The 14518-nt window shown below is 40.3% G+C and overlaps 1 protein-coding gene across 1 annotated transcript in view; it reads left to right on the plus strand.

The window, feature by feature from the left end:
* Positions 1-9048, plus strand: part of LOC132643694 (dynamin-related protein 3A-like) — a 48482-nt gene extending 39434 nt beyond the window's left edge. Inside the window, exon 20 of the mRNA XM_060360217.1 lies at positions 9028-9048. Within this exon, the coding sequence (XP_060216200.1) occupies positions 9028-9033 (6 nt within the window). The 3' untranslated portion in view covers positions 9034-9048. The remainder of the gene's footprint in view (positions 1-9027) is intronic.
* The last annotated feature ends 5470 nt before the right edge of the window (positions 9049-14518 follow it).

A 14518-nucleotide genomic window follows, 5' to 3' on the forward strand; every position in this document is an offset into this window, starting at 1 on the left:
TCCATGGTCGGGTATGAATATGTATATGAATATGGATACGGATGTAGATATATGTATATGTTTATATGTGTGTACACGAGAACACATTAGAAATGGATGGTCCCTATGAAAGACAAGTAAGTAATTATGCGGATGGCTCTACTATCTCCCGATTCTCCCATCTTATGCTGTCTCTTATGCCCCTATTATGATGTTGATTATGCTTTACATACTGAGTACATTATTCGTACTGCCGTCCTTTTGTTGTGGACACTGCGTCATGCCCGCAGGTGTCCAGGGAGACAGGCTTGATCCATAGCATTTCTTATTCAGGGACTACATAGAGGAGCTCCATTTCATCCAGAGCTACAACTTTTGGTATTATTCTTTTGTGTACATACATGGGCACGGCGGGGTCCTGTCCCGCCTATGTGATGTTACCTACTCTTCTTAGAGGCTCGTAGACAGTTGTGTATGATTAGATGTCTTTAGCCTTGTCGCCTTATATTTTGTACATCATTTTGATGGCCTCGTCGGCTTATGTATATTGATATGGGCATGGTTGTTAATGTTAGTATAAATGTGGGGTAGCCCAATGAGTTCAACATCATTGATGTATAGCATTCATGAGTAATTTGTTTGGTCCACCTAGATGTGAATACACATGTACGATAAGAGGTACTCGGGTGAGTTAGCACCGGGTGCCCGTCATGGCCCTCCGGTTGGGTGGTGACAAAAGTGGTATCAGAGCAGTTCTATCCTAGGGTGTGTCTACGACCCGTGTCCAGTAGAGTCTTGTTTATGGGTGTGTTGCGCGCCACACTTATAAACAGGAAACTGCGGGCATTTTAGGTGTCACACCCTAACAATGGTAGGGCATGACGGGCACCCGACTCTCATCAGAGTCGAGCGAACCCTCATGCATTCGCTTTATCAAAACCTGTCATTTCAAAAACTTTTAAGAATATAAAACTTTTCCAAATAGAAACCATTATCTGTATAACCATTTTGAAAACTATCAATCAAATAAGTATTTTAAACCAACGGAAATCATCTAAAATACATACTCTTTTAAAATCCACAAATGACTCAACTGATATCATTTTGTCGACATCTCGACAAACATACCACAAGACACTGTCTGCAGAAGCCTCTAAAAAGTAAACTGAACATTATGAGTCAGGACAGGGACCTTGACATACCAATGATCATACATATCTATACATGACTCAACACAGCTCCAGAATGAGGTGAAACTTGCCAATCTCAGCTGACGTCCACGCATCCTAGCTATACACTTAACCTGCCAAACAATCCAGGGCTGCGGGCATGAACGCAACGTCTCCAGGCAAAAGGACGTCAGTACGGACAATGTACTGAGTATGTAAGGTGGTAACAAATCATAATCATAATTTGACTCAGGAGCGGAGAAATCACAATTTAACTCAATACCTGCAGCCTTCGCTGGAAGAAATATAAATGTGCACACGCAGTCTCAAAACAATCTTTAAGTAAATAATGCAATCCAACACACTTGCCACTTCCGACATGTTAACAGAATGGTCCCTTCGGACAGCCGCTTCCGGCTGGTATCACAATAGTCCCTTCGGACGGCCGCTTCCAGCATAATAATGATGGCCCCTTCGGGCAGCCGCTTCCGGCTTAATATCACCATCATATCAACACTAACTCAATCCACAAATATCAATTTCAATTCATATCATAAGTCACTAATCAATACATCACAATCCAGTTATTAGCCTTAGTCTTTCATAAGAAGTTATCAAATTTGTATCTCACTAGACTTAGCAGAACATACTTTCAGGTTTGAGGGTAGAATTGTTATGAAATTCGTACTACTTATATTCTACTCAATTTCATCTTATTGCCCTACCCAAAGAATAAATGATCATATCAATACAAAGGGATGATATTATGGAATGTAAACATAAATCGTAAATGAAATGAAGTAGTAAAATCTCGCACCCCCTTCAGAGTGGTTTTGAAAAATCAAACTTTATGTTTCCTTTAGCATAAAACTCATTTCCTCGAAATCACTATTAAAACCATATACACAACTCAACTTGGCACCTTATGGGTGTTTTATTCAGAACAGAATAGAAGTACAATATCTATAAGCCATCACAAGAAACAATTAGACCTTACTCGTCTAAGAATGGAATCATAGGGAGTACATATAAGATGAATAACAACAAGAATCATGCCAAAGGAAGAAAGGTTTGCCTTACATACCTTGTCGCTTATGTGATTAGCTTAACTTATGCTTCCAAACACTGGCCAATCTACAATCAAGGTAAAGGAAACCATAGACAACTTGAAAGAGGTTCATATACTTCTCTAAGCTCGTAATTAACTTCCGTTAATTTGGGCAGCATTTTCCCTGTAATCTTTGCTTCCCTCTAATTCCAATTCAATTTAACAACACAATCAGCAACCAACAACAACAAGAACCATCTCATATAATACTCTTTAAACTCAAAGCATCAACTTCCAAAGATATAAACAAAAACAGCCCGATATACGCTTTGTATACGATATCTTCATACACTTTATTCTCCCAAATTCAAGAACATCAACTTATCAACAACATCAACAACAATATCAACAATCATTTTATATCAATATCCAACTAATTCTATCCATTTAATCATACCAAAACAGCCCCCAATTTATTTGATATCCAAAAATGATAACCGAACTTTCAACGTCATTTTCTCTATTGCAATCCGTCAAATTTATCAATGATCATGGTAAGAACATTATTAAAATTTTAAAAATACCTTATATGAGCAGCCACCACGAAAACAACATCCCCAAGTTCAAATTTTAGCTTAAAATGATGGCAACAACTTGTACTACACTTTACTCTTCACGAGCCTCGGAATTCGGGACCTCGAACTTGATCAAAACTTGGTTTCTCTCTCTAAGGGCTCTCTTCCCTCTCTCTAAAATATTTTGGATCTTTTGGTATGAAAATGAGGCAGATAAGGGTGAAAATTTTCCTTAAATAGCAAAGGAAGTGGGCCTGACCCGACTTGGAGTCGGGTTGGGCCGAGCCCACTGCCCAGTTTGACCTTTCCGCTTTAAAACGTCCATAAATTTTTATAACTATGTCGCATGAAGGCCCACAACCTATGGTTGGAAAGGTATTTCAATTATATACAACTTGCATTTTCGGAGTTTTCCCAAATTCCCAAATAATGCTGGGGTTATGGCCTCCCGAAGTCAGATCACCCGAAAACGTAGCTTAAAAACATCTTTTTGGAAGGCCTACACTTGGATTTGGCTCAAGGGTCCTTCTTGAGTTGTGTTTAACTTCACGTATATTATCCATATATCTTGTCATAGGTCCTTTATAAAAACCCATCATGCGGGCCTCACCTTAGCTTACGGTTACGAGGGCTATATATCTTTTAACGTATCATTCCAATCATATTGTACGAATTTCAAATATCATACTCATGCTATCCTCATTCTAATACAGTAGAATTTCATCTTTTATACTTGTAATATTTGCTCCTCCTTGAGCTCACATTAAGCCGTCTGCAGCCTTAGTAACGCGAAATTTTCTGAAGTGTAACATTAGGAATGAATGACCTTCTTTCTTCAAAACATCGTGCGATAGAGCTATGATATAAGGACTTCTCTTTCCTTAACCGTGTGTTATGTATTTCAGAAATTCCTGTAAAGAGAAAGGCTACGGCAGCCCAAAAGGGCAAGACAATGACAGAAAAGCGGGCTGAAAGAGCACCGCCATCGGATATTGAGGAGGGTGAGTCCCAGAATGCGGCTCAATCTCAGTCCTCCCATTAGATGCCTATTTATTAGGAGCATGAGGGAGCCTCAGCCCCAGCTCTAAAACCTCCAGCTTCTCCACCGGATGCTTCGGGCCAAGATGTGAAAGAGGCTATTCATTTACTTACTCAGTTGGTTGCCACCTAGACTCAGCGGCAAGGTACGGGGCAAGGTGACAGGGCGTTTAGTGCAAGGGCCCGTGATTTTATTAGCTTGAACCCTCCGAAACTTTTTGGGTCAAAGTCGGAAGAGGACCCTCAGAATTTTATTGATCGGATGTTGAGGACACTTCAGTTGATGTATGCTTCAGTTGTTGAATCGGTGGAGTTAGCATCCTATAGATTGAGGGATGCCACGGTTCATTGGTATACAGTTTTGATGGCTTCACGGGGAGCCAATGCACCTCCCCCGGTATGACAAGAATTTGTGGATGCCTTCCTCTGACATTACTTGCCTCCAGAGGTTCGGCGAGCTAGAGCCGATAAATTCCTGAATCTTAGGCAAGGGAGTATGAGTGCTTTAGAGTATAGTCTCCGCTTCAATTCTTTGGCTAGGTATGCTTCGGCCATGGTAGCAGATATGTGTGACCGAGTGCACCGATTTGTGAGAGGCCTAGGGCCACATTTGATGGATAGGTGCTTGACTGCGTCCCTTCAGGACAATATGGATATTTCACGCATTCAAGCCCATGCCCAGAATTTGGATGAAAGCCAACAATAGCAAAGAAGTGAGCGTGAGCATGATAGAGGGTATAACAAGAGGGCTAGATCTTTAGGTCTGACGAGTGAGTATAGAGGCGGGTCGAGACAACAGTTTTCTAGGCATTCAGGCCATGCGATGACTAGTGCGCCTCCACGGTTTACAGGCCAGAGATTTGATAGATCTACTTATTCCGAGCCGAGTTAGAGTTTCAGGGCTTCAGGTTATCAGTTCAGGGGTGATTCGGGTCAGGCAGGGCCACTCGTGTCATAATGTTCCCATTGTGGGAAGTTACATTGGGACCAATGTCAACTAGGTTCAGAGGTTTGCTATGCTTGATGTCGGCCAGGCCATATTATGCGCGATTGCCCCTCGGTTGGTGGTAGGGGTAGGACCCAGCCTTCAGGATCGATAGTCGGGTCTTCATTATCCATACGCCCTATGGGGCCAGGTTCACATGCGACAGTCAGTCATGGTAGAGGCAGAGGGAGAGTTCCCAGTTCTAGCGGTCCTCAGCACCGTATTTATGCTTCAGCTGGACCCCAAGATCTTGAGTCTTCTCCTGATGTTGTCACAAGTATATTATCGGTAATTTCTCATGATGTATATGCTTTGATAGATCTGGGCTCCACATTGTCATATGTTACTCCATACATTACGGGTCGGTTTGGGATCAAACCGGAGTCGATCAAACCCTTTGAGGTATCTACACCCGTTGGTGAGCCGATAATAGCTAGTCGAGTATATATAAATTGTGTAGTTGTGATTTGTGACCATCGTACTATGGTCGACCTACATGAGCTAAAAATGGTGGATTTTGATGTTATCATGGGCATGGATTGGCTGGCTTCTTGCTATGCTAATGTTGATTGTAGAATGAAAATGGTTCACTTCCAATTTCTGGGAGAACCAGTTTTAGAATGGAAAGGAAATACTGCGTAACCAAAAGGTAGGTTTATTTCCTATCTTAAGGCAAGGAAAATGATCACAAAAGGTTGTATTTACCATCTAGTTCAGGTTCAAGATGTAGAAGCTGAACCGCAAACTCTTCAGTCTGTCCCCATAGTGAATGAGTTCCCGGATGTGTTCCTGGAAGAGCTTCCAGGCCTCCCTCCAGAGCGGGAGATTGATTTTGCTATAGATGTGCTGCCGGATACTAGACCCATATCTATCCCTCCTTACAGAATAGCTCCTGCAGAGTTGAAAGAGTTGAAGGAGAAATTGAAGGACTTGCTCGAGAAAGGCTATATTAGGCCTAGTTCATCCCCGTGGGGAGCACCCGTGTTGTTTGTGCGAAAGAAAGATGGCTCCTTGCGAATGTGTATTGACTATCAGCAACTGAATAAGGTGACGATCAAGAACAAATATCCTCTTCTGAGGATTGATGATTTATTTGATCAATTACAAGGCGCCACATGGTTTTCAAAGATAGATTTGAGATCCGGGTATCATCAGGTGCGAGTTAGGGAGAAAGATATTCCTAAGACAGACTTCAGAACAAAATACGACCAATTTAAATTTCGCGTAATGTCGTTTGGGCTAACTAATTGTTATATCCCGTATTTTTGAACGTCGGATTATTTGTAAGCTGAGGTGGGGCCCACACATCAAGATATTTTTTTTGGAACATGTGACAAGCTATATGAATCACATATGTAAAGTTAAACACAACTCATGAAGGACCCTTGGGCCAAATCAAAGTGGAAGCCCTCCAAACGAATATTTTTAAGAAAACGTTTCCGGGTGACCTGACTTGGAGGGGAAAAGACGGTATTATAAGTTTGGAATTTGGAAAAATACCAAGAGATAGAAGTTATAGATAATTGAATTAGCTTTCCAACCATAGGTCGTGGGTTACTAGGTGACGTTGGTACAAGGAGATATGGACGTTTTAAGGTCGAAGGTCAGTGGGCTAGGCCCAACTCGGGCCCAACCGAATTGGCCCAAAAAAATGAAAAGAAAAAAAATTTAGGCCCAAGTTTGAAGGGAGGCCGGCCAAGCCTTGGCCCAAACCCACAATATGAAATTGTCATGTGATTAGTCATGTGACAATTATATTAAAAAGGGGTCTTTATCCTTTTGAAGCGTCAAGAAAAATTAGATAAGGAGAAGACAAAAGATGAAGAGCAAGAGAAAGGGGCCATTTCGGCCAAGACCATGGAAATTAGGTGCTTTAAATTTGGCCAAGTGAGGAAGTTGAAGAGAAAGGGTAAGATTTAATTCCTTTTTATGTGTTATGAAGGTTTGGTTTATGTTGTGGGAAGTAGAAAGGGTTAAAATTCATGAAAATATGGAAGTTGCATGAATATATATATGTATGAATGTAGCCGTGTACATGTGTGGTTGTGTAGTCAAAGATGAGTTAATTTTATGTTGTATTCTAGTTGTGGTTATGGTGAAATTCATATTGGAAATGAAAGTTGATTGAATTTGGTTGAAGTTGGAATTATATGTATTGGCCGAGTGGTATATTGAAATTGGAATGGGAATGAATAAATTTTGTTTAATATGTTAGTTGTGTTGTGGTGATCCTTGCAATGTAAATGAAGGTAAAATGATATAAGTTTGCATTGTAATGGAATGTAGAAGTTTGTGTCATTTTAGTATGATTTTATGACATTATGGAAATGAAGTTGTTAAAGTGCAAATAATGATGATTGTTGATGTAATAGGAAGATGGAAACATGTTATGAATAAGTATGTTAAAGATTAGAAGTTTTGGATGAATAATGACTTTGGTGGAGAGTTTGTATATTTTGTATATCTTGTGAATATTTTGTGGAAATGATATGAAATGCTTCCAAATTATATTGTGATGATCTAGATTAATGATGAATGTGAAACCATCGAGCTTGGTTTAGAAATTTGAAGTTGAAATGGAAGATATTGCACTATGTTGGAAAGGGAACTAGTTGTGCCATATTGAGTGTTTTATAGTGATTGTTGTTGTTGGTGGTGGTGTTGTTGGGTTGTTGTTGATTGTTTTGGCCGAGTTGAATTCTCGGGGATGCTATATGTATAGGGGAGATGCTGCCCAAATTTTGTAGAAAAGTGTTAACTTTAGATTTAAGCCTAAAGCCTTATGGTTAACATTTGGTAAATGTGACCATTTGCAGATTTTGGACGAAACGGGAAGTGAACTTGGAAAGGCGTAAAGTGCATAAAAGGTATGTAAAGCCACCCCGATTCTTCTTTTGGCATGTCCTAGATGTACTAGGATCGGATTCACGCCTCGGAGCATATTCTGCTCATCGGAATCCGCGTCTGAAATTGTCACATTTTCGTTCAATAGAATTGAACCCTTTTAGTATGCTTTAATGAAAAATTATGCAAAATTTCTCCAAATCACTTAGGAAGTTATGGAATGCCCTAGGACCTCTGTAGGTGACCCCATAAGCTTAATACACGTAATTTGAGCCCGCCGCTTTGGTTGTCCCGAGGTGGGCCCGCTATTTCCGATTTTACCCTTATGGTCCTTTGTAACTTGATGTCAAGAAATTTTTAAGGAAACGTCTTATCTACTTTTCCAACTACTAATGATGCTTATTCGGGGTACTATATTGAGTCTCTGTAAAGGTACGATATTTTGTATTGCATTTAGTTCCACTATTCCCGCTTTGCTCTCTTATTGTACTATTGCCTTATTTTCGAACAATATAAAATGAAACGTTTTAACTATCCTTTTAACTACTAAGGAAAATTGTTTTAATGATTCCCTCGAGTCTGGTAAACTATTTTGGAATATGAGAATCACTCCAGAAGGATTATTCTTCCGTAACTCATTATGACATACGACATACACCTACTATGATTCTGTCCGACTTCATTGATTTGATTTGTCATTTCGATATGCCTCATTGAGTCTCTGGAAATCTGTGATATTTTTTTTGTTGCATTTAGTCTCTCACTACTCCATTCGTGGATGCCCCAATGTTTCCCACACTGAGCCCGGGCCAGGATATGTTGTCAAGCGTATTCCAATGCATTGTTCGCCGTGCCTCGATGTGAGGGGACAGGTATATATGTACATGGGTTTTGGAGTATGCTGTGCCATGTACACACATTCTGATATGATATGATCTGATATGGCCATCTGATATGATATGATATGTTATGTTACGGGGTTATGCCCTACTCTGTTCCTTATGTATGGTGGCACCAGCGTCGGGGGGTGGCCACGTTCTGTTTCGCCGAGCCCTTGGCAGGGGCCGGACATGATATGGTATATGTTTCTGAACACACTCCTCATGTTTTGAAAATATGCATTTGATACTTCGGATGTCACACTCACTTCTCTGTAAGTTCTGTTTCGGTTATGATCTTGTTCTGTATTGGGACCAGGTACGACATATGTTTTCAACAAATACTATTTATACTTTATGATCAGCATTTTGCTAATCTGTACATTTTGTCCATTTTCTGTACCTTCTACTTTGATTATGACTTTGTTTACTACGTTCCGTGCTTTACATACTCAGTACATATTTCGTACTGACCCCCTTTCTTCGGGGGCTGCGTTTTCATGCCGCGCAGGTATAGAAGACAGATTTGCTGATCGCCTGCCTAGGACATCTATTCTGCTATATTGGGAGCGCTCTTTTGTTCAGAGCCTGTATATTGGTACAGTCTGCCGCTATATTATATATATGTATGCGATTCAAGGGTATGACGGGGCCCTGTCCCGTCTTATGATTTTGTTATGATCTATAGAGGTCTGTAGACATACTTGTGTGGGTTCTGTATATGTTTGGGTATGATATGATCTGTGACAGCCTCATCGGCTTCCATGTACGGTGTCGGTTCATTTATGGTTTTTATTAACGCCAAGCGACTTCTATATTTGAAAATATTCTGTCGTTTGCTAATTTGGGTTATTGGGTACGTTTGAGTGTCCAGCACGGACACTAGTTGCGGCCTACGGAGTTGGGTCGTGACAAAAGTGGTATCAGAGTGGTTCGTCCTCGGAGTGTCTACAGACCGTGTCTAGTAGAGTCCTGTTTATCGGTGTGTTGTGCACCACATCTATAAACAGGAGGCTACAGGGCATTTAGGTGTTACCTTTCTTTGATTCTTAGATCGTGCGATAGAGCCAGCTGTAGGAAATGAATTCCTTTCTTTACTAACCCTTAATTGCAGCTGGTGAACGGTATCGACGTAAGACAGCGCCTGCTGATATTGGAAGCTACACAGTACTCCGGTAAGAAATGGTATGAGAGATGTATGCTGGGTAAGGTATCCTTAAGTACGATTAAAACATAAAGTCGAACATTAAAAAGAGAAACAAACATGGAAAGTGTAGCAGGTGCAGTTCGAGTTGGGCATGTGAGGTAAGCCTCGGAATTCTGATACTTTTAATTGAAATTGTTAGCCCCGTGTGGCTATGATGCGATATGATATGATATGTATATACGTATATGTGTTGGCCCTGTGAGGCATGGTTGGTATTTCCTGTGTACAGGTTTTGGGATAGTAAGAAATAGAGAGGAACCTCTGCCCAAATTTTTCCAGAAATATAAACAGGAAAATAAGATATAAATTCTTAATATGCCTTGAAAGTCGATACCGATAGGGTAAATCTCTTATGTTGGGTTAAAAGTTTAAGAGATACCCTCCATGTCATTCGTAAGAAGCGTTATCCTCATATGGAAAATTTTATCTCGAGAAAGCATATACGAGTAGCGAATTCACAATTTATTTGGAGGGACCAGAAATATGTTCTAACCCCATTTTGTTTTAGCATAGCCCATGTGAAGGGCAAAATATGCGGAAGGGCAAAAATGTCCGACGAGCAAGTTTCCTATAATTGGAAGAATACAAAACGTATGACAAGCAGTCGGGAATTGAGTGGTTCGCTCACGACTCATATATATATATAATATATATACATGGAGGTAAGTATTGAAGACGATATAGTCAGAAAAATAAAAGAATTCTCGCGAGGTCGGGGTGGGACCCGCTACGAGAACGTTCTGAAAAGCTGTCAAGACCCCGACTTGTCTTAAATTACGTGACAAAAGACGTGCGGGGCAATTGGTGTAATTATACCGGCCTTAACGTGTCTAAATTCATTAAAGTTGTAAGGTTAAGCGTGCCAGGGCCAGAGCAATTCTGGGATGGGTGACCCCCTGGGAAATGTGCAAAAGTTTTTGCAAACATAGGTATAAGAGACGAATAGAAAATTCGGGGTAACCTAAAGGGAATTAGGATATGTGGAATGGTTAGAAACTTTATAGGGGTCACACGAGTTGAGACGGATTAGATTGCCAAAAAGGAAGAAAAAGCAGCGTAGCTCAGGAACTAGAGTAAATTTGAACAAGTGATTGAAGATGTATTGTAAAAGGAAATGGCAGTGATATATATATACGTATGTGTACGGCCCCCATTTATGACTATGTCGATTGATTGGCGAACCCTAATAGCCAGTGTTGTAATATAGGGAAAACATTGACTGGACAGAATTTACGAGAAAAGGGGAAAGGTATGGTATAGATGTTACGAAGTAGACTGATATTGATTTTGCTACTGGTTGAGATTGGAAGATTCTAATACAAAGATGTTTGGAAAGAAAAGAGAATAATTGAGTGGAAGGTAAGGAGATCAAAATGTCAAAAAAAAAAATGAACCGTAAGAAACGTAATTAAGCAGAGCCTCTGAAAGAGTCGACGGGCAAAGTACGACGTCAATTGTGAAAGCAAACAAAAATGGAATAGTACAGGGCGAAGGAAAACTTAAGGCATGAAATGATGAATCATGTGCATATCGAATAATTCGATTATCGAGAAAATAGAACGACAGATAAGGAATGGGTATGGAGGAAGAACGTGGTTACTAAAGGATAAACTGCTGCGTTAATTAAATTACTTGAGTGCCAGCTATCGGATAAGATTGTGTACTATATGATTGTGATTCTGTTAAGGTCTCGTACAGAGAAAATCAAGTTGTAGGTTAGAAAGAAAAGATATGGATATGGTATAAGTATAACCCCAAAGAGGGGGAGTGAATGAAAGTAAAGTAAAGTAAGTATAAGTAGAAACAATTGGCACATAGAAGATTGAAGCGATAAAGAATTGACCTAGGTCTTCGACATCGACTGAAATACGTAGTTCTCTGAGAATGGTCGGATTATAGCCTATGTTTCCCCGGCAGCTCAAACCGCACGAGGGAAATTATTTCGCTCATGATCTGGAATTAGCCACAGAGATTCATGTTTTAAAGATATGGCGGCATCACTTACATGGGGTCCACGTTTATATTTATACGGACCATAAGAGCCTCCAGTATATTCTAAGCCATAGGAGTTGAATTCGCGGCAGAGAAGATGGTTCGAATTATTGAAAGATTATGATGTTAATATTTTGTGCCACCCTAGAAAAGCTAACGTTGTGGCAGACGCACTTAGTCGTGAATCTATGGACGGCTTGACCGGCGTACAGTCAGAAACAAAGAATTGGTCTGTAAAACTCATCAGTCAGCTAGTCTTGGAGTCCGTTTGGTCGGTTCTGAAGATATTGAAATTTTTGTCCGAGAAGCTGTAGAATCATCGATTATGGAAGAGGTAAAACAGCATCAGTTTGAGGAGTCTATTCTGGTATGGTAGGGAGACGGCCTTTGATAAGGAAGAGATTCAGCTCGAAGTTGTACCGGATGAGTATTGTTATACCGAGGCAGATTATGTGTGCCCGACATCGCAAGGCCGTTGCCCAGTGCCCGAATTGCCAGCAGATTAAAAATTGAACACCAGAAGCCTGATGGACTATTCCAGGGAATGGAAATTCTGATTTGGAAGTGGGAGATAATTAATATGGATTCCATTACAGGATTGTCTCGCACTCCACGGAAGTATGATTCCATATGGATTATTGTGGAAAGGCTAACAAAAATCAGTCCACTTTCTTCCCGTCAGAAACACTTATTTAGCTGAGGATTATGCCAGACTATATGTATTAAAGGAATAGCGAGACTCCACGGAGTTCCTATATCTATTGTCACTGACAGAGGTACTCAGTTTATGAGTAAATTCTGGAGATTTGTTTTCAGGAAGGATTAGGGGATCAGGTAAGTCTGAGCACAGTATTCCATCTTCAGAGCGACGGACAGGCCGAGTACACTATACAGACACTAGAAGATATGTTACGGGCCTGTATTATTGAATTCAGAGGTAGCCGGGACGATCATCTGCCGTTGATCAAGTTTTCTTATAATGACAGCTACGATTCTAGCTTAATACGAGGCTTTGTATGGCAGAAAATGCAGGTCACCGATCGGCTGGTTCGATATTGGCGAAACAGAGTTAATCGGTCCCGATATGATCCAGCAGGCCGTTGATAAGGTGAAACTCATCCGAGAAAGACAATTAGCAGCCCAGAGTCGACAGAGATCGTATGCTGACAAACGACGTCGACCCTTAGAGTTCCAGGTCGGGGATTGGGTATTTTTGAAAGTATCGCCTATGAGAGGCGTAATGCGATTCGGCAAAAAGAGTAAGCTCAGTCCGCAATATATCGGACCCTATCAGATTATTTGAAAGATTGGGAATGTCGCCTACGAGTTAGATTTACCATCTGATTTGGAAGCGGTACATCCGGCATTTCATGTATCTATGCTCCGCCAATGTGTCGGTAGTCCTCCTAGATTATTTCCATCAAATAATATTCGGGTGACGGAGGAACTATCGTACGAAGAGCAGCCTGTAGCCATTCTGGATTGCCAGGTAAGGAGATTGCGGAATAAAGATGTAGCTTCCGTTAAGGTGCTGTGGCAAAACGATAACAGGGAAGAGATGACCTGGGAAACTGAAGAGGAAATGAAGAAGAAATATCCTTACTTGGTTATATTCAATAATGAATGTGTATCATATGAGCCGACCATAAAAAGAAACTCCCCCGAAGTACTTACAGACCCTATAAGACTAATCTAACATTCGAGGACGAATGTTCTAAAGGGAGAGAGGATGTTATATCCCGTATTTTTGAACGTCGGATTATTTGTAAGCTGAGATGGGGCCCACACATCAAGATTTTTTTTTTGGAACATGTGACAAGCTATATGAATCACATATGTAAAGTTAAACACAACTCATGAAGGACCCTTGGGCCAAATCAAAGTGGAAGCCCTCCAAACGAATATTTTTAAGAAAACGTTTCCGGGTGACCTGCCTTGGAGGGGAAAAACGGTATTATAAGTTTGGAATTTGGAAAAATACCAAGAGATAGAAGTTATAGATAATTGAATTAGCTTTCCAACCATAGGCCGTGAGTTACTAGGTGACGTTGGTACAAGGAGATATGGACGTTTTAAGGTCGAAGGTCAGTGGGCTAGGCCCAACTCGGGTCCAACCGAATTGGCCCAAAAAAATGAAAAGAAAAAAAATTTAGGCCCAAGTTTGAAGGGAGGCCGGCCAAGCCTTGGCCCAAACCCACAATATGAAATTGTCATGTGATTAGTCATGTGACAATTATATTAAAAAGGGGTCTTTATCCTTTTGAAGCTTCAAGAAAAATTAGATAAGGAGAAGACAAAAGATGAAGAGCAAGAGAAAGGGGCCATTTCGGCCAAGACCATGGAAATTAGGTGCTTTAAATTTTGTTCCAAAAATTATTTTCTTGTAGTATTTCCACTAATTCAAGGGTCCTCTACAACATAGTATAATTGTTTCGGAAGATAAGTCATCCGTTTCATTGTTTCCGCACTTTGGCCAAGTGAGGAAGTTGAAGAGAAAGGGTAAGATTTAATTCCTTTTTATGTGTTATGAAGGTTTGGTTTATGTTGTGGGAAGTAGAAAGGGTTAAAATTCATGAAAATATGGAAGTTGCATGAATATATATATGTATGAATGTAGCCGTGTACATGTGTGGTTGTGTAGTCAAAGATGAGTTAATTTTATGTTGTATTCTAGTTGTGGTTATGGTGAAATTCATATTGGAAATGAAAGTTGATTGAATTTGGTTGAAGTTGGAATTATATGTATTGGCCGAGTGGTATATTGAAATTGGAATGGGAATGAATTAATTTTGTTTAATATGTT

The sequence above is a fragment of the Lycium barbarum genome, chromosome 6 (assembly GCF_019175385.1).
Source record: "Lycium barbarum isolate Lr01 chromosome 6, ASM1917538v2, whole genome shotgun sequence".
NCBI lineage: Eukaryota > Viridiplantae > Streptophyta > Magnoliopsida > Solanales > Solanaceae > Lycium > Lycium barbarum.